The sequence below is a fragment of the Podarcis raffonei genome, chromosome 8 (assembly GCF_027172205.1).
Source record: "Podarcis raffonei isolate rPodRaf1 chromosome 8, rPodRaf1.pri, whole genome shotgun sequence".
Taxonomy (NCBI): domain Eukaryota; kingdom Metazoa; phylum Chordata; class Lepidosauria; order Squamata; family Lacertidae; genus Podarcis; species Podarcis raffonei.
The window spans coordinates 18,519,646-18,538,988 of NC_070609.1; the positions used below are offsets into that span (position 1 = coordinate 18,519,646).

The 19,343-nt window shown below is 48.3% G+C and overlaps 2 protein-coding genes across 4 annotated transcripts in view; both read left to right on the top strand.

Annotated features, from left to right (window-relative positions):
- The first annotated feature begins 429 nt into the window (after positions 1-429).
- PSMC4 (proteasome 26S subunit, ATPase 4) lies at positions 430-11,908 on the top strand. The gene is made up of 11 exons (XM_053398295.1): positions 430-556; positions 3,930-4,028; positions 5,715-5,901; positions 6,390-6,536; positions 7,050-7,159; positions 8,163-8,256; positions 8,424-8,591; positions 10,153-10,229; positions 10,599-10,767; positions 11,506-11,561; positions 11,672-11,908. Exons 1-11 carry the CDS (start codon positions 521-523, stop codon positions 11,783-11,785), a joined length of 1,257 nt encoding a protein of 418 aa, XP_053254270.1. The 5' UTR covers positions 430-520; the 3' UTR covers positions 11,786-11,908.
- Positions 11,909-15,330: 3,422 nt separating this feature from the next.
- The window catches only part of GRAMD1A (GRAM domain containing 1A), a 51,223-nt gene continuing 47,210 nt past the window's right edge, over positions 15,331-19,343 (top strand). For 2 of the 3 annotated variants that reach the window (XM_053398287.1, XM_053398290.1), the window contains exon 1: positions 15,331-15,439. In XM_053398287.1, the coding sequence (XP_053254262.1) occupies positions 15,346-15,439 (94 nt within the window). In that variant the 5' untranslated portion in view covers positions 15,331-15,345. The remainder of the gene's footprint in view (positions 15,440-19,343) is intronic. The other variant, XM_053398291.1, reaches the window with a different exon arrangement.

Here is a 19,343-nt window from a genome sequence, read left to right on the forward strand (position 1 = left end):
GTTGTTCCGCCTGGTCTTTGGCTTAGAATTAGTTTGATTCCCTCCCCCTGTTTCTTTTTCCTTTCTCCTCCTATGCATCCTAATGTTTTAATGTTGTATCTTAATCTTTTAAATTGTATTTTAATCAACTTGTTTTTATTATTGGTTGTTAGCCACCCTGAGCCCGGTCTTGGTCGGGGAAGGCAGGGTATAAATAAAAAATTATTATTATTATTACTATTATTATTACTCGGGCCTCCAAATGCGGTTGGGGCACCCCAGCTCCTCATCCAACAATCCGAAAACTCCCCCGCCCTAAGTCCCGTTTCCAAATAGGCTCCCGGTTGCAAAGCGGCAGCCTGACCTACGACTCCCATCATCCTTCGCCCCCCCCCCCCCGCCCGGCCGGCCGGCTACTTTCCCCGCCCCTTCATCCCTCCCCCCCCCGAAAAGGACTACATCTCCCGTCAGCCTCTCTGCCAGCTTCCGGCAGCTTCTCCCGGAAGCGGCGAAGAGCAGCCTGGCCTTGTTAAGCTGAGAAATGGAGGAGATCGGGATCCTGGTGGAGAAAACGCAGGTAAGGGAGGCCGGGACGCGCGTCGTGGGGAAGGAATGGCGGCGCCGGGCCGGATCTTCCTCCTTCGCCGTCCTCCCCCCACCGTCTCTGCTGCTTTGGGGCCGAGGCAGCGGTGCTGAAGCCCTAGAAGGCCGGCGGGGGACCGGCGAGGTGCCGAGTCACTGCGGGGCTGCTGGGGCCCTGGAGGAGCAGAAGGAGGACCGTGGCCTTTTAGCTCTTTGCCCCACTGGACCCCACTTCCCCCGGCCCCATAGAAAGCCCTGTAAGCAGCAACCCTGAGACAGGAGTCGGCCCCATTGGGCACAGGGGGGCAGGGAGGTGCCTTGAGCCCACCTGGCTCAGTGCTGCTTGCACTGACAGGCAGCGGCCAGGCTCTGCGGGGTTTCAGGCAGGGATCCTCTCCCAGCCCTGCCTGGGGATCCAAACTGGGATTTTCTTCTGCGCTCAAAGCAGATGCTCCTCCCAAGGCTGTCAGCTAGTAGTAGGCCAGCTAGGTAGGTAGGTAGCCTCACGGGGCACAGACCTCAGAGGGGGGTGGGCAGTACCGGCCTTGGGGAGGCACATTTTTTTTTAAAAAAAATAACGGGTTACTTTTTTTGTTACATCTTACGAATTCCCAATACGTGTTTCACTTGTGCATTCTGAACCTTGTTTCTCGAACTTAGAAAAGCTTACATACGCTCAAGGGATGCTGCGGAAAGAGGCTTCCAGTTGGCTTGGCAACACTTGACCCGAAGGAGCCTGTGACAAAATTAGAAAAAGGGAGAAGGCACACAGAGTGATATTTTGATGTTCCTGAAATGGAAGCTTTTTTAAAGAGACTTGAATTTTAACATCTCAGTTCGCAAGGTTGTGAAAAATGATTTGTGTGCTAAAACATTTTCTTTTGTATTTGAGAAAGGCAATCAAAGATTGATGTATTACTTATTCTTGCAGTTTAAAATACATTTATCGGAACTAAGTTTTTGTGCTTTACAATTTTCCTACTAAACATGTTTCTGAACGTTGAAGTTAGCATTTATTTATTTATTTATTTATTGTGTGGGTACAAGTAGTGAGCCTTGCCAAGTGAGCAAAATAGTCTGGCAGCAACACTGGCTTTACCACTGAGCTGTGGCCTTTCCCCTGTGGGACTTCTCTCTGGGTAGACACGGATTTAGGTTTCCTCTGTCAGGCTCCTGCTTTCCTTCTCCTGCTACATCCCATTGCTAATTAATCTTGCTCTCGTTTAAAGTGTTGCCAGATCTTGCTTGCGGGTTTTTTCAGACAATGAATGATTATTGTGGTTCAGCAGATGCTGGTGTTTCAGATGCTGCCTTAAACGTAACAAACAAACAATTCAAAGTGTTGCTTTTGATCTATAAAGCCTTAAACGGCTCATGACTGTAATACTTCAAGGACCGCCTCTCCCTATATGAACAAGCCCGGACCCTGTGATCATCCTTCTTCACATGCCCCCTCCCTGGTGGATCCGGAGGGTAGCATCTCGAGAACGGGGACTTTTCAACAGTGGCTCCTCATTTGCGAAATATTCTCCCTTTGGAGGCTTGCCTGGCAGCATGGTTACATATCTTCAGCTGCCAGGCAAAAATAGGTAATGATTGTCCCCTCTTCTGCTGGTGTACAAAATTATCACATTTCTTACTGGGCAGGTGTGAAGAGAGAGAGAGAGATGCAACAATCCCTTCAAATGGAAACTAAGGTGGTGTGAATACTAATTAGTTTAGAAGTGATACAGACCCTGGCCCATAAAATCTGGACGCTTGGAAGTATAAATTGGTAAGGGGGGGAATCTTTTTTTTTAATCAACCTTCCCCACTGAAGAAACCAGGGAGCCTTCAGAATGTGCAGAACGCTGAAGCTGACAGTTGCAGGTGGAAGAAAAGGAAACTGAGATGGGAAACGAAGAGGGAATTCGCCTGCTTAGACCCCCAACAACTAATCATAAGCATCTTGGAGGGGTGGATAAGGGGGACATCAAATCTGAGTACTCTAGTGCAAGAAGATAATAACCTTAGGAAAGGGAGAGAAAACCCCACCTCTTTCCATCCTCTTACCCACCCCCTTGCAACTTTCTGCCTGCCTGGACAGACCTATTGGGCTTCTGTTTCAGGCTGGCTGAAGTTTTGAACAAGAGAGCTTCTGTTAGAGGAGGGGGTACGCAACAGCATTGTGTTGCAGTCTGATTTGTGGAACAACAATAATTAACATCAGCATGTTGATTTGGACTGTGCAAAGTGCTTGTTGGTTTATTGTCAGGGATAGGCAGGTGTCCAAAGGTAGGGCAGAGAAGGATGATCCGGGAGAAAGGGCCAGCAATTTGTGGGGTTCTAGACCTCCCATGAGGTAGGGGGAAGGGGAAGAGGCCTGGCAGTCAGAGTCAGGAGAAGAGGAGGAGGAGGAGGAGGAAGAGTTGCAGGAAGGCGCAGAGGAGGAAGAGGCAGTCCCAGAGAGAGATGGGAGCTCTTAGAATCTCCTCTATCCCCTCCCCAGCTGTCTCCAAGGACAACAAGGGGCTTAAAGTGACAGGAGCAGCTGGAGATGCTACGCAGGAGAAGTTGTTTGCTTGTGCACACCACAAGGGTGTTTAAATGTGCTGAGGTTAGCATGGTCACACAGTTGCTCCAGCTGTCTGGGTTGGAGCACAGGTCTGAAGAAGGCAATGCCTAGCTAGCTGTTTAGCAGGAGCGGTGCCTGGGATTCTTGCTCCTTAGGAGCTGATATTGTGTTCTTTGCCGATAAAGAGCTAAACTTCCAGTCGCGTGTCCTCATTGCGGGTTCGGGACATTTATTACAACTCCATCAGGGGAAGTTTTTAGCACAGCTATGCCTTCAGAATTTGTCCTAAAGTGTTTAAAATTGGAGGGTCTCTCTCCATCTGCCGAGTCACAGCTTAAGGCAGAAAATCTTATGCATACAGAACTTGTGACATAGATACAGGTAGCAGAACTTAACCTCCAATGAAACCTGCATAGGAGGAGGCCGCAGCAAAACTTCATCCTTTTCCTGGACTGTGCCTTTGGCTTGCTTCCCTGTCACTCGATCAGCTCAGTGGATTCTGTTGCTCTAACAACCGGTTGAAGGGCTTCCCACTTTGTAACATCTCTTCCAGCATCGCTTTTTTGAAGGGGAGGTGTTCATCTGCTAAGTGTGCCTAGCACAGAAATGAGAAACCTATGACTCTCCAGACCTTGCTGGACTCCCAGCTTCCACCAGCCTGAGCCTGCATGGCTATGAATGACAGGCATTTTACTGCAGCAACATCTAGGGAGCCTCAGGTCCCCCAACTTAGCCAGGTGACATGTGCAGTGCAGGGGGTGAAAGTTTCCCAGATAACTCTACATTCTCATTTCTTTGTGTTCCCTGATTCTAGGATGAGCTTCCAGCTCTCTCCATCTCTAGGCCTCAGACTGGCCTCTCCTTCCTAGTTCCTGAGGCTGAGGATGTGGAGGACCTGTACAGCCGTTATAAGGTGAGCTACCTGGTGATCTTGTTCAGCTGTGAGGTTGTCGCGCTCTGTTTGTGGCGCTGGAGGGAGCTGTTGTGTTGTCCTTCGCTCTAGAACAGGGGTGGGAAACAGGAACATGTTGGCAGGCTGGATTCTAAGCTCCCAGGATAGTTCAGTTGGTAAAGCATGATTCTCTTAATCTCAGAGTTATGGGTTCGAGCCTCATGTTGGGCAAACGATTCCTGCATTGCAGGGGGTTGGACAAGATGACCCTTATGGACCCTTCCAATTCTACAATTCTATGATTCCTTGGGAGCCACTTTGCTGGGTGGACAAGGCCACTCCCCTGTCAATCACCTGACATCAGCATGTAACTCAGCTTCAAAGGAGAGAATCAGGACTGTGGGCTAAGTACCCTTGCTATTCTTTTGCAAACGCTGCCCATCAGTTTGGCTGCACTTGGGAATTCCTCGGTTCAGCTGATCCCAGAGGCATCTCAGTTGATCAGTGGTGCCTTCAAATCCTGCTTTCAGCAGGGATTAACTCCACTTCCACCCAGGAACTCCCAAGCAGGACCAGTCTTTGGGGCTTGCACTTGGTGCCAAATTCAAAAGGTGCTGAATTCCAGCAGTGCTTGCCATGAAAAGAAATCGGGAGCACACCTTAAGCCTCCAGATTGTTTCTTTGCAAACACTTCACCACCTGCTGCATGCGTGACATCACATATGATGAGAGACCCGCAGGTCAAATATTCCCCATCATTATTTGACGAGATAGCAGCAGAGCCACAGAGGTCGCCGTTATAGAGGCAAACTGGTGGAGCAGTAAAAGAGTTAGGGGCACCATTGCTGCAGTGCCGTTTTTGACAGAAAGGTGCAAAGATGTGTTAGAAATTGTTTCTGGCCTGCTCTGTCCGAATTATTTTTTTGTGGAATGTTAATACCTTGCAGAAATTAATTTATTCAATTTACTTCCACAAGGCGAGGTTGAATTACTTGTTGTGGATCATTATGAGTGGGGTCCAAAACAAAACTGCCATTATTGCAGTGTCTTTAAGCAAATGTGACGGCACTGGGAATTCTGTGTACAATTTGAGTTACTGCACCTTATATAACAAATGTCTTTGTATTATTGGTCTCAGGTGTATGTTGTTGACTGCAGTGTGAGTTAACTGCTTAGAATTACTGTTTTTTCTTAAGGACTAGGAAGTTGAACAGAAGAGGTATTAAGAAGAAGCAGTAAGGGCATAGAGGCAGATTTTCAGGTCTGTGGGGAATGATTATAATTATTCTACCTTTCTGAAGGTTTTCTCTGTGACTTTCTTTAAAAAAAATCGATATAATTTAGATTCTGCAGTATGTAGAAGATCTCACACTCTTAAGATCAGAAATTCCCAACCTCCCTGGCTACACAGCTTGTCTGCTATAGTTGTAGTGTTTAGGGGGCAGTAGTGTGGATGCAGAAGTCTGTGCTCGCTGCAGACGGAGAAGGGCTGTAGTTCAGCGGCAGAGGATCCACTTTACGTGCAGAAGGTCCCAGGTTCAATATCCAGCATCTCCTGGTAGCTGCTGCTAGTCAGGGTTGGCTAGATGGAGCAGTGCTCTGACTGTGTAAGGCACCTTCCTAGGTGTTCCTACGATATCATGAGTGGTAATTCAGCTGGTGCAGAAGGAGGAGGTTTGAGGAGGATTTCGGTGTGCCCCCCTGTAGAAATTACAGCAAGAGCTGGAGTTCCTGGAAGTTCAAGAGGAGTACATCAAAGATGAGCAGAAGAACCTAAAGAAGGAGTTTCTGCACGCCCAGGAGGAGGTGAAACGAATCCAGAGCATTCCGCTGGTCATTGGCCAGTTCCTGGAGGCCGTGGATCAGAACACAGCCATTGTTGGTTCCACCACAGGTACAGTCCCTTCTTTCCTCCAGCCCATCTGCCTGCAATGGGCCAGCTCCAGGTTTGAGGAGGCAGTGGACAGTCCGCTCTGGCAGGGGGCCCTGCTCTGTTTGTGTGCCCCAGGTGGTGGTGGCTAATAGCAATCAGCAGCATTCTGAGCTGCATTGAACTGCCGAGGACTGTCATTCAAATTTCCCACAATGCCCCGAGTGACACAACGCCAGGGGAATTGTGGGAAACTTAAATGACAGCTAGACTCAGAGACCTGGCACTGCTCAGTGTGTGTGTGATTTGGGGAGGGTGGGAGAAGTAAAGGGAGGCAAGTATCATTGTTTGGCACTGCCAGGGTGCTGGGGCACTGGCAGCTGCCCAGGATGCCAAGTGCGGGTGCCAGCCCTCCCCTCCCCTTACATTGCAGCTTGAGAAAAAGAGCTGGCTTTTCTCCCTGGCGGCCTCTGTTTCCAGTCTTTTATCTCATAAGTGTGTCTCCACTTCAGGCTCCAACTATTACGTCCGGATCCTGAGCACCATTGACCGGGAGCTGCTGAAACCCAACGCCTCTGTGGCCCTGCATAAACACAGCAATGCCTTGGTGGACGTATTGCCCCCTGAGGCTGACAGCAGTATCATGATGCTCACGTCAGGTAAGGCAAATCTTCCTTGGATCAGAGAGGTGAGCCCTGTTAATGGGCTGCCTATGGGCAGGGATTCCAGGATGCCTTCAGAGTCCTTGGTGTGGGGAACCTCAGACCCGCAAGTCCCAATTTGGCTTGCAAGGACATTTCTTGCAAACCCCACCTGCCTGCTACACACCTGACAGGCAGGTACTTGTATGGCTGCGAAGGAACACTTGGGAGCTTAAAGTGAGCTCCTGGTTGCGCTTTCGCTGGAGCAAGCTGTGCTCGCACTGCCCCTCAGATCCAGGAGCATGAAGCCGTTTACGTTGGAACTGCGGCTCCAATGGAGCTCCATCATGTCCTGGCTGGGGCTGATCGGAGTTGTAGTCCAAAACAGCAGGCAGGGGTGGGGGGAAGGTTGCCCAAGGCTATGAAGACAAAGGCCCAGTGGAATCAAGGTAGCACTTGAAAGAATGTAGCAGGGTAGAAAGAGATCCAAGGGCAGGAAAACACCTGAGGTCCCGTCCCTTCTCTGAGCAGATCAGAAACCAGACGTGATGTATGCCGACATTGGTGGGATGGATATTCAGAAGCAGGAAGTGAGGGAGGCAGTAGAGCTGCCCCTTACCCACTTTGAACTCTACAAACAGGTACGTGATCTAAATTTCTATGCCGGAAGTATGTGCAGTGTGTGCACAAATAGGCTGTCATTCATGTATCTATATTTATCTGCACTTTTACTTTAGAAAGCTCGCAGTCGCTTGCTTCAACAACAGTGATCCTAGAAAGCTGCCATATACTGAGTCAGACCACTGACCCATCAAGCTCACTATTTTCCACTGACTGGCAATGACTCTCAAGGGTTTCAGTGCAGGGACCTTCGCAGTGTTTTCCAGTGATGCCAGGAATTGAACTTGCAGCCTTCTGCATGCAGAGCAGAAGCTCTGCTGCTGAGCTCCAGCCCTTACCCTTAATGACTCCCATTAATATTTGTTTGCTTGGGATAGGAAGTGGGTGGGGTGGAATTGCAGAGAGAACTGCATCCTCCGCACTGCATTGCCTGTGTTCATTTTACAAAGAAGAAAGGACACATGTTTTCTCCTACCCTAAGCTTGGTTGGTTGTCATCTGTATGATTGAAAAACACAGCAAAGGGAAACCTCCCTTGTTGCATGCGCTGGTAGCTATCAGTCCTGCGTCCCCACCTTCTGCCTTTTAATCTTTGGGCTCCTTTGTATAGAGAATATCTGTGCCTTCTTGCCAGTGGAGAGAGATCCCCAAGCAGAGCCCGAATTGATTCCTGGCTATTATTTCTGGATATTTGACATGGGTGCACACCAAGATTTACTCGTGCATGCCCTTCTCAGTGCTTGGACCAGCTCTTAGCCCAGTCGGTGCCCAATGCAACAATATCATTGAAGCAAAATCTGGATGTGGTTGGTGCATGGATGGGAGGCTTCTGGGTGTAGTGGCTGGACCATCTAAGGCAGGGATGGGGAACCTGTGGCCCTCCAGATGTTGTGGAGCTTGACTCAGAGCAGCAGACTCAAGCAACAACTTGGAAGTGGGGTTTTATTCTGTTGAGAGATGTGACAAGGGCCCTTGAGATGGCCTATTTTGTTGTTCTTTTCTCACTTTTCAACCCTTTTTTCAGATCGGCATTGACCCTCCACGGGGGGTGCTGATGTATGGCCCGCCTGGTTGCGGGAAAACCATGTTGGCCAAAGCAGTGGCTCATCACACCACAGGTGAGCAAGGCACCAGTTCTCTTGCCTTGGACACGTCACTACCCTGTTTGGTGTAGGTTTGCTGGCATCCCTTGGTCTTCCCAAGGCAGTGGCCCCGTTAAGATGGGTTTCCCTGGGAGACCGAGGGATGCCAAAGGAGCTGGGTCTAACTCTGCCTTTCCCTCCAGCTGCCTTCATTCGGGTAGTAGGATCCGAGTTTGTGCAGAAGTACCTGGGCGAGGGGCCGCGCATGGTGCGGGACGTCTTCCGCCTGGCCAAAGAGAACGCCCCAGCCATCATTTTCATTGACGAGATTGACGCCATTGCCACCAAGCGCTTTGATGCCCAGACCGGGGGTGAGTTGGTGACAGGGGAAGAGGGAGAGGGCGCGTTCCTGGGCAACTGTTACCACCTGAATAGAGGGAAGGACTAGGGAAGAGCAGCTTACATATGATCGGTAAAAACAGGACAGTCTTAACAGACACAGATTACAGTCTTAATAGACACAGCATAAAAGGAAATGGGATGGGGGAGGGAAGAGGAAAGCAAATGAACTCTGAGCATTTATTAAAGTTATAATGACCAGCAGGAATAGAAACTTTTCAGGAACAGAAGGAGCAAGGGGGCTGGGCTGTCATCAGAGCCAGTGCAGTAATCCTGCTTCCCAGTCTTTTCCTCTGCTGTAGCCTCAAATATATTTGGGAAATACCACCTGGAGGAAGTTGCTTTAACCTTTCACCTGCTGCTCCAACCCCCTTGACTAGATCCACACACCTCCAACTGATAAAAACAGCCAGCAAGCGATTGGGGAAATGGTGAAGTTCCCTCTTCCGTATTAGGCAGCAAATATAAGTTTGGGAATCCTGCGTTTGCTGTGTAACCCCTAGTTTCTGCCTGAGTCCTGGCGGCTGGGTAGGGCTGCTGCAATTCCTGCTGCCTCCTCTAGGTGTTGCTCCGACCTTGCAGTGTCACAATGTGCTAGAACCCTGGGCTTCAGTAGTTCTTTGTCGGTTGAACATAGTGACCTCTGCATATGGTTGGCCTATGAGAGCCCAAACAACAAACTTGGCCCAGGTGAGCCTATGCTTCTGCTAGGGGGGAATATATTTTTTTCCAAAGTCTTCAACTTGCGTGAATCGGGCATATTTTGTGCGGGCGATCACTTTATTTTGTGCAGTCAGGGTTGCAAATCTGGATTTGTTGAGCAAGAAATAGGATGACAGCTGGGTGTGGAAGAAGCAGGGAGGGTTAGAAGGGCTGTAAGCTCAGCAGTTGGGCGTTCACCTTGCATGCAGAAAGGTCCCTGGTTCAATCCCCAGCAATGGAAATGGGCAGAGACCACTAGAAGTCCTTGCTTTTCTGTCCTTGTATACCAGGGATGGGGAAACAAATGGCACCCAACTGCACACGAGAAGGAAGGAGGGTGGCAGCAGACTGGGAGAAACTTCACATTTTACAGAAATGGGAAACATACCCAAGGCTGAGGGTATCCCAAAACAGCCCAGTAAACCCTGAGCATGCTTAGCAGCCTGGGGGGTAGGTGAGAATGGAAAAGTATATTGGCAGACTGGAATGGTGTATCCTGTAAAAGGATATGGCTGTCTGATTAGATTGCCAGACAGGCAGACTCTATACCGCAGCATCTTGTTTGTGGGTCTCGTATCCTGCAAACCCCTCAATGGCAATGCTGAGACTTCTTTTCTCTGCAGTAATGAGGACTCGAAACTTGGACAGCTGTATAAATCCTGAGGTTCTCTGAATCATGGCTTAACAGGCCAGTGTGGTGCATTCCAGGCTTGCACAATATCCCTGAAGATGGGTTGGTAGCGCAAAGCAGCTTTGGCTATGCAGTGAAAGGAAAGGGCAACTCTCTCTTCCAGGGTGCACCAGCTGATAAATTTGTTGGTCTTTCTACAGCTGATAGGGAGGTTCAGCGCATCCTCCTGGAGCTACTCAACCAGATGGATGGCTTTGACCAGAATGTTAATGTCAAGGTGCGTTGTGTTGGGCAGCAGCGGGGGGTGGGGGGGCAAGGGGAAGGGTTGAGTGACCTGGAAAGGCAATTCTCCTCTTTAGCATAAGCTCTGGATTTAAAGCAAAGAGGGGGAAAGCTGTGGCTTTCTAAATGTTGTCGAACTACAACTCCCATCATCCCTGAGTTTTGGCTCGAGCCTCTTGGGAGTTGGAGTCCAGCAACATCTGGAAGGCCACCAGTTTCCATCCCTGCCTAAAGGCTTCCAACAAGTCTTGGCTTTTCTCTTTTTAACTTACCAAACTCAAATTCACAGTCTGCCTGAGCCTCCCATTATTTTTTTGCATCAAGAAGTTGGGTTTAATGGAGTTCTCTCTTGGTTCCCTTCTAGGTGATAATGGCCACGAACCGAGCAGACACCCTGGATCCTGCTCTGCTCCGGCCAGGCCGCCTAGATCGTAAAATTGAGTTTCCCTTGCCGGACCGGCGCCAAAAACGGTTGATCTTCACCACCATCACCAGCAAGATGAACCTGTCTGAGGAGGTGGATCTGGAGGATTGTATCCTTCCGTACAGTGTAGTGGGAAGGAATTGGTGGAGGGCAGGGGGACTAGAAGAATGGCCAATGAGCTGAGCTTAAGAGATGTTTGTGTGTCGTCGTCCCCCCCCTTGACCTGCTAATAGAATAAAGTTTCCTGAACTTATTTCTTGTCTTTTAAAGTTGGATGGTAAAATACCCCTCTTACCCACCAGTCCTTATGGCAGTGAATATGGGGAGCAAGCTGATGCTATAAAGCCAGGGCAGGAAACCTGCGGCTGTCCAGAAGTTGCTGAGCTATAACTCCCATCATCCCAGGCCATTGGCCACAATGTCTGGGGATGATGGGAGTTGGGAGTTCACCAAGATCTGGGGGGCCACCAGTTCTTTATTTAATGCTGTTAAATAAAGGGGAATGAAGAGCAAGAGGCCAGTCGGACTGTTTGTAACCGTAGCATCCTCAAGTACAGGGGTTGGCAGCTAGGGTGTACCTGTCGCCTGACTATTTTGCCAGCTCCCGCTGCCAACCTCCTACTTCCATGGAAAGGGTTGCATCACACCTGGCAGGTGCTCCCCTTGGCAAAAAAACCGCAAAATTAGCAGCTGCTGATCACCCTCTGACACTTTTCTCATTTCAATGGGAAAGGCGTCAGCTCCCAATGGGGGATTTTGCAGTTATATAGGCCAGTCCTCTCCCCCTTTCTACAACAGCCACACAGGGCCCATTTGCTCCTGCTCTTTCCTTCACTCTTCCTTCCAGACGTGGCGCGGCCGGATAAGATCTCAGGAGCCGACATCAACTCCATTTGCCAGGAGGTTAGTATCGCATGTTAGACAGTGGTTAGTACTCCCCCCCCTTTTTAAGTTTTTACTTCCTGCTGATGTTACCTGTTCATGCTTTCTCCCTTCCTTCCTGTCTCCTTAAGGCTGGCATGCTGGCTGTCCGAGAGAACCGTTACATTGTGCTGGCCAAGGACTTTGAGAAGGCCTACAAGACTGTCATCAAGAAAGACGAACAGGAGCACGAGTTCTACAAATAAAAAGATGGGAGAAGCAGGATGGAGACGGAGGTGGTGGTCTCAGTCTGTGGGGGGCGGGGGCATTTTTGGTATCTCTGGTGTTGGTGTGTGAGATTTATCCTGTGAATAAATAATTACCCAGGACTTTAGTTGCTCCCTTCTTCAGTGGGGATACGAGATTACCCTCACCTTAAGACTCAAACCCCACCACCACCGCCATCACCCACAGTTTATTCATGGCCAACTCTTAAGTAGCATTTGTTCCTAAGCCTAACAGGGAACACTGTTAAGTAAGTTTTCTACAGGGGTGGCCAACCTTTTTGGGGGGTGCTCAGGCCCCACATTCACATTTTGCTAACCCTCTGGGGGTTGCATGCCAGGAGCAGGTGAAGCCACCCCACACCTGAGCATGCAAACTTTCAGATGATCAGTTTGATAATTGGGGAAAGGGAAGGTTTCATCACCACCACCGCGCTGGGCTTTTCCCACCTCCTCCTCTCTCTCTTTGCTGTCGCCACCAAAAGCAAAAGATTCTTTTCAGGGGGAAGCAGAACAAATTGCTTTAGGAGCCAAATCAGACTCCTGAAAAGCGGGGGGGGGGTAGCTGGCTCTGTTCTCCAGCGGTGAAACGAAAGGTATGGAGAGATTTTAGCTCCATGGTGGAGCACGCACTTGGCAGGCCAAAGGTCCTGGGATCGCCAGTGGAAATTAGCAGGGAACCTCTGGCCCATGTTCCAGTCTTGCTCTTGCTAGGGGTCCCGTTTGTTTTTTCAGAATGGGGAGATTGAGCCCTGCAATGCTCAGTGGTGGGAGAGCACAGCACGTCCATGCGTTTAAAAGTGCCCAAAAGGTCTTGTGTAGGCAAAGGCGCGGCTTCATCCCGTCTGAGCTGCTTTGGACATCATTTGTCACTAGAGGGAATCGCTTCACCCTGAACAACATGGCGGCCAGTTAAATAAAGACAGGGATGAATTTTCCCCCTCCGAACTGTTTTGAAGAGGCACGGAGTGCAGCAAGGTGTGGTGACAGCTTGTAGTTGAAGCCGGTACTTCAAAAGCATGCCCCTTTTAGATTTCTTAAGAGCTTTTTATTGCAACGCCAAAGTGATATTGGAAAAGGACCCTCTCACTATGCAGCAGCGGCTGCTTGTTCTATTTTTATGTTGTCAGACCTGCAGCTAAAACAATAACAAAAACAGACCCCTGTCCAAAAGAGATGCATCTGCACAGCATTTGCTTTCCCATCTCTCTATATACACATGCTTTATATTTTATCCCAATACAATAGTCTGGTACAGAAAAAAATGTTTCTTAAATGTTACGCCAGTCCCTTGAAGGAGTCAATCCTTGAACGGAAAGAAAGGTTTATAAAATATTGCATTACATGTGATAACTGGCTTACAAATACGAGGAGGCCTGTGTTAAGAACCACAAAGGTTTGAGTATATGTTCGCTGTTCATGCAGTTCTCACCACCTGCTTTCTGCATTTTGCTCCCTTCTGACTGTTTACAATCTCCCTCCCTGAATCATGTGTAAATATATCTGTAACTCAGGATAATGCTTCACGCTCCTGATGAAGATGGACTGTAGTCCACGACGCCTTATGCTGCGATACACTTACAGTGGTACCTTGGGTTAAGTACTTAATTTGTTCCGGAGGTCTGTTCTTAACTGAAACTGTTCTTAACCTGAGGTACTGCTTTAGCTAATGGGGCCTCCCACTGCTACCGCACAATTTCTGTTCTTATCCTGAAGCAAAGTTCTTAACCCGAGGTACTATTTCTGGGGTTAGCCGAGTCTGTAACCTGAAGCATATGTAACCTGAAGCGTATGTAACCCGAGGTACCACTGTATTAGTCTTAAATATGCTGCAAGACTCTTAGCAGTGTTTGCTGCAGTAGACTTAAACGTGACCTTGTGCCTTTGAAGGGGCTGTGGAAGGCAGGAGCCCAAGCAAAGTGACGCCTTCCCCAATAACTTAACAGTTACAGAACATGTTGTTCTTTCTTTCTTCAAAGGGTGCAGGCTCCCTCACTAACATTGGCATATACATGGTAAAACAAAGAGGCGATAAAAGACTCAGGAATATTAGAACCCATCTTGTCCAAAATCCTGTTTTCACAGTGGCCAAACAGATGCCTCTAGGAAGCCCGTAAGGAAGACCTGAGAGCGACAGCAACACTCCCCACTTATGGTTCCCGTAGGGCTGTGTGCACAAACCTGGTTCCAGCCCTGAATCAATTTGAGGGTTGGCGCTTCTGTTGCATCTTCCTTGCCCCCTATACAGTGAAGGGCAGCAGGGCCAATTCCGCTGAGCTCTGTTCTCCAGCTTGTTCTCTGGGGCATGTGGGGAAGCAGACCCCTAAAGCCTGCAGTATTGCACCCTGCGTTCTCCCGCTGCTGAGCAGAAGCTTCAGTCCTGTTCAGTTTGACAAATGTACCTGTGTTCCCTTGCTGGGAGCAGGTGTGCATGGCTAAAAGGTCCTTCCTGCCCAACACCCTGCACCCTGACACTCCTGGATCACTCCAGGAGACCCTGGAAAATTGGGTTATCTAACTCAGCTGGGGATTTAGAATTTGGCATAATTTGGGGCACAGGCCTAATTCCCAGGGAGGCCTACTAATTCTCTGACAGTGTAGGTTAGAAACATTGATAGCCTTATTCCCTGCAGGTGTATCTACCCCTCTTTTAAAGCCATTCAAGTCAGTGGCCATTGAGGCATCTTGTGAGAGTGAATCCCATCGTTCATAACTGCACAGAGTGAAGAAGTACTTGCTTTTGTCCTGTCCTGAATCGTCCTTTTCCGTGCAAACAGTGGGTGATTTATTAACGGAAATGTTGGGGGTGGGCAGGAAACAAGTCGATCTATTCTGTCAAATGCCCGGAGGAAACGGTGCGTTGCTGGCTTAATGCCAATATGACGTGTGCCCGTGCGCCATGGATGTCTGATAAGCTTCCAGGCAAATCTCGACTTGTGTTTACTTTGGGTTTATTGGCTTGCAAAGCAAACATGGTTCCATGTTCACTTTTCTTTTGGGACTGAAGGGACACGTGCCGGGCAGAAGCAGAGCCAGGATCTTCCTGCTCATCCAATTCTGCATTTGACCACCAGCTCCAAACTCCCACCGGCCATTCTGATGGGTGGATGGGAAGCAGGCGCCCCCGATCTGGAGGGCCACAGGCTGCCCAAACCTCTTTTTTAAGTCCTTGCACAATGCCTTTTATTTCAGCTGCAGTCAAAAGTGGTGCTGTCCTGATTTTGGTTGGACTACATTTCCCACCAGCCCAGGCCAGAAAGGCCAAATTAGGGTAATGGGAGTTATAATCCACAAAGCCTGGAAGGCCCCCCAATTGGCTACCCCTGCTTTTATCTGGAAGCGTTACTAGTGGATTTGAGGGGAGCCTTTTTTGCAGAGGACGAGAATATGAGGCTTGTCCTTGCCTTTTGTGTTTGTTTTTTTAAATCAAGGAAGTAGATGCACACTCCCAAGAATGAGCATTGCTCACAAAGGCAACAGCCACAGAATGCAGAGTGTCCGTTGGAAAAGGAAAACGGAAAAACGAGTGGGTGTCGGGTAGAATGGTTGCCTTGAGCTCTTTCAGTTTATGTAATCCCAGTGGAGGAGATGGCTGGGCAGCTGGCACAACGAAGGAGAAACAAGCCTTACTAGGAGGTGAGGTATTTTACTACAGGCCCCACCTGTTGCTTTAGCCTCTGGACCTAGAGATATTACTCCCACACCTGTTTCCCCCCCTTACTTGAGGTGTGTGGTGAACTTTCTGTCCTCCAGATGTGGCTGAACTACAACTCCCACTGTCCCCAGCCATTGGTCATGTTTGCGTGGGTTGATGGGAGTTGTGGTTCAGCAACAACCCCAGGCGTTTGGCTGATTTGACATCCGATGCCCTTTTAAATGTATTGTGGGAGTGGGGGGATTATTGGTTTGCCGTTGTTATTTTTATTATGCATTTTGTTGTTTTTATTTTGCAATTTTTTTGTTGTGAACAAAATTTAACAAATTTAAACAACAACATTTGGAGGGACAAAAGGTTCCTGCGCCTCACACTTCAACGCTGCTTACTGTTTGGGTTTTTTTTGTGTTGGTGGGGGTTGTTCTTGCTCATTTTCCTGAATGGGGTTCTAGACGTTTGCCACAGACGGCACCACTGTCTGAGGTTTTACAACGTGCTTTATTTATTTACAGTGTTACACACACACACACACACACACACACACACACACACCTTTTAGCAGAAAAGACTTTTGGATCAGCTTACAAAAATAAGTCCTAAGACAGGCCCTGCTTTAAGACAATTTAAAAGGATATGGCACATGAGGAAAAGGCGATGGGAGGGAGGAGGGGAAAGCAAGTTCTAGTGCAAGTTTTTTGGAAGTTGTGGCCAATGGCTGTGGCAGTTTGGGCAGTTTTGATAAAGGGCAGCCCCTCCCCTGAAACACTGTTCTGCCCCCGCCAGATCAGATCCAGGAGCAAAGCTGGTGACGATGTCTAGGTCAGGAGGACACAGCATCTCCTGCCACACAGCTCTTCCCTTGGATAACTGGCTTGAAAGCAGCGATAATCCTCAGAGGAAGGGTGCTTGATGGAGATACTCTCCTCCCTTGCCAATATCAGTAATTACTGTTGTGAGCAATAAAAAGAAACACTTCAAAAAATTCCCTCCTCTCACAAGATCCAGGAAAAAATGGTTTAAGAAAACAGGATCTGGTGTTTGCAAAGGTTAAAAAAGTGGATGCTCAGCCCCCAAAGTGTAAAAATATGCTATAAAAAAACCCAACTACTTCAGTGGTTTGTTCGCCTCCTATATTTGTTCATTTGTTTATCTACCGGTATCTATTTACTGGGGCTTCCCCTGGGCATCAGGTTAGTCACTTTGAGAATATGAGGTGCTGGGGTGAGATGGACCTGTGGCTTGACACAGAGGGTCTTTTCTTATGATCTAATTTTTAAAATGTCTACCCTCACTTTTTGACTGCAAAGCTCCCCCCCCCCAACAGCTTGCAATACATTAAAAAAATGGACGGTAAGATAAACAAACAAGCATAAAACATGGTCGATATCAGAATGCTAATACTGGAGCCCAAACTAAAATACCATTCAAGAACCTAAGAAGGCCCATCTAGTTCAGCATCCCGTTCTCACTGCCAGTGGAAGCCAAATAAATAAAGCAGATGGGGCAAAACCATGTACAGTACTGTAGTTGTTCTTTGGATGTGGGTTCCATGCATATTCTTTTTCTCCTTGGGAAGCTGAACGTTTGTCTGATGTCAAATTCAGATTGTGTAATTATAGTTGCTTGGAAGGTCTTGTGCAACAAACCCTCATCCCCAAAAGTCAAAGTGTGGGAACTGTATGGGATAAAGCTTGCTCTGATGCAACATCGCCAAACCTACACCACCTAATCTCCATGTAAACAAATCAGCATGACTGCTCAATAAGCAGGTAGCCTGGAAGTGTCACTGATGCCAATACTCAATAGGCTCTGTGCCCTTGTAGCAAGCTTTGAGCCAACCCAACCTCCAAAGGTAAGGAGGCAGGGAGCAAGGCCTCTAATGCTGAATGTACCTGGTTGGCAGAGTTGCCTTTCAGGGCCTGCTAACCTTTTTTAACCAGGAGGCACATCAGTAATTCCGAGAAAGTGCTATAGGTGCGTTACAAAATGGCTGCCATGGGGGGGTGACGAAGCACAAAATGGCTGCTGCGAGCGTGGGGGCACAAGTGCAAAATGGCTGCCACATCTGAAAAGGCATGAAAAGAGGCACTAGCGCAAAATGGTGTCAGCATGCCCCTGCATAAATGGGGGGGGGGTCGTATCACCCGCAAGGGCCCTGACTCAGAGAGATGCTCTTTGTGTCTTTCCTCTGGGTCCATCTTAGGCAGTCACATTCAAAAAGTACAATGGCTGCACAAGCTGTTTCTGTGTGTGTATGACGTACTGGCTCCATCTTTGAGGAGACCCTCTGGGCAAAGTGCTCTGGCGGACCCCTCTCTTCTATTAATGGGCTCTGGCAGGCTTAGCTGATAGCACCATGTTGCAAGTCTAGGGGCATTGTAGGAAATTTAAATAGGCCTAGTTGCCTTGGCCTGCTTGGAGTTACTAGGCCAGAAAATTATTTTAAGGGGGGAGTCCAGAGCACATATCAGCAACCCAAGGAAGGCAGGTGTCAGTCTGTATATGTGTGTGCCTGTGTATGTAGCAGAGGAATTCTATTTGTTCCGAAACAAAATTGTGCCATTTCAATGCTGGGAAATTCACTTCCCCTACAATGACCTCAAAGACAATGTCTGGGCAGCTCTCCCACAAATGAGTACTGTACATTTATTGCACATTTAAAAATTCCATCATTTGGAAAGGCCCTGCGTTTGTCTACCACCATGAAATGAGTCAGGAGGCTTGTGTGTGTCTTGGAAAGGGTGCTTGTTTTGAAAAGCGCACCAAAAATGTTTAACTATTCCTAGGAGTACATAACTGCTTGGCAAGGGAAGGACACCAGTAGCTGATCCAGTGCATACCGCAAAGTGCATGGCTGCATGCTTGAAGTGCAGTGATGTCATATAAACAATGGCTTGAGGAAGTAGGTTTGGATGTGGGTTCCGGTTCCATTTAAGACATCATATGCACATAAGGAGAGGCAGTTGTCGGATAATGACAGCTTAAAGAAGCAATACAATTGTCTAGCAAAGAATGTTTACATTCCTTTTGAGAATAAAAAAAAGGAACATGTAGCATCATAAGTTTGATTTGGAATGGCTGACCCTTAATGCTGAAAATGCTGTATTTGTGGACTTATTTATATAGTGCCATGAATTTGCGAATTAATGACACTATATTACAGGCCTCTGCTTCTAGGAGCCTACAATTAAAGTTCACAACTGAGGAAGAGGGAAATGGAGAACGGGCAACACTCAGTGGAAGAGCATTAGTGATCAGTCCCTGGCATTTCCAGGTACCAGGGCTGGGAGAGACCCTTGCCTGATGTTCTGCAAAGCCTCTACCAGTCAGTAGTAGTCAGGGGTAGTCAATGTGGTGCCCTCCAGATGTTGGGACTAGAGCTTCCATCATCCTTGATCATTAATCATGCTGGTGTAGCCTAATGAATTTTTCATTTACATCTGGAGGGCACCATGTTGGAGGGCACAGTTGGTAGAGCATAAGTCTCTTAATCGCAGGGTTGTGGGTTCGAGCCCAACGCTGAGCAAACAATTCCTGGATTGCAGGGGGTTGGGCAAGATGACCTTGGTGGTCCTTTCCAATTCTACGATTCTGTGATTCTATGAAGGGCAGTGATTTCACTGTGTAAGGCAGCTTCCTAAAAGGAGGGGTTCACTGGGGAAAGAGGCATTTATTTCACTTAGTTACAGTGGGTTATGGAGACTAAGGAATTAATGTGTCACCCACACCCACCTCATTCCCGGCAGTGGAGGTTGGCTAATTGCTGGTGTCAAACCATTCCTGGAGACTCAGTTTCTGTGGAATAAAGGGCAAGCAGTTGCTTCTGCTTTTGAAACCTGGTCTTCTAACTAACGTATAACTAAATCTGAGATCTTGTTGATGCAT

Excerpts from the sequence above, each read along its gene's own strand:
- PSMC4 (XM_053398295.1), top strand. The coding sequence starts at position 521 with ATGGAGGAGATCGGGATCCTGGTGGAGAAAACGCAG. Across the intron at positions 7,160-8,162 it reads ACTTTGAACTCTACAAACAG|ATCGGCATTGACCCTCCACG; the intron begins GTACGTGATCTA and ends CCCTTTTTTCAG. Across the intron at positions 10,230-10,598 it reads ACCAGAATGTTAATGTCAAG|GTGATAATGGCCACGAACCG; the intron begins GTGCGTTGTGTT and ends GTTCCCTTCTAG.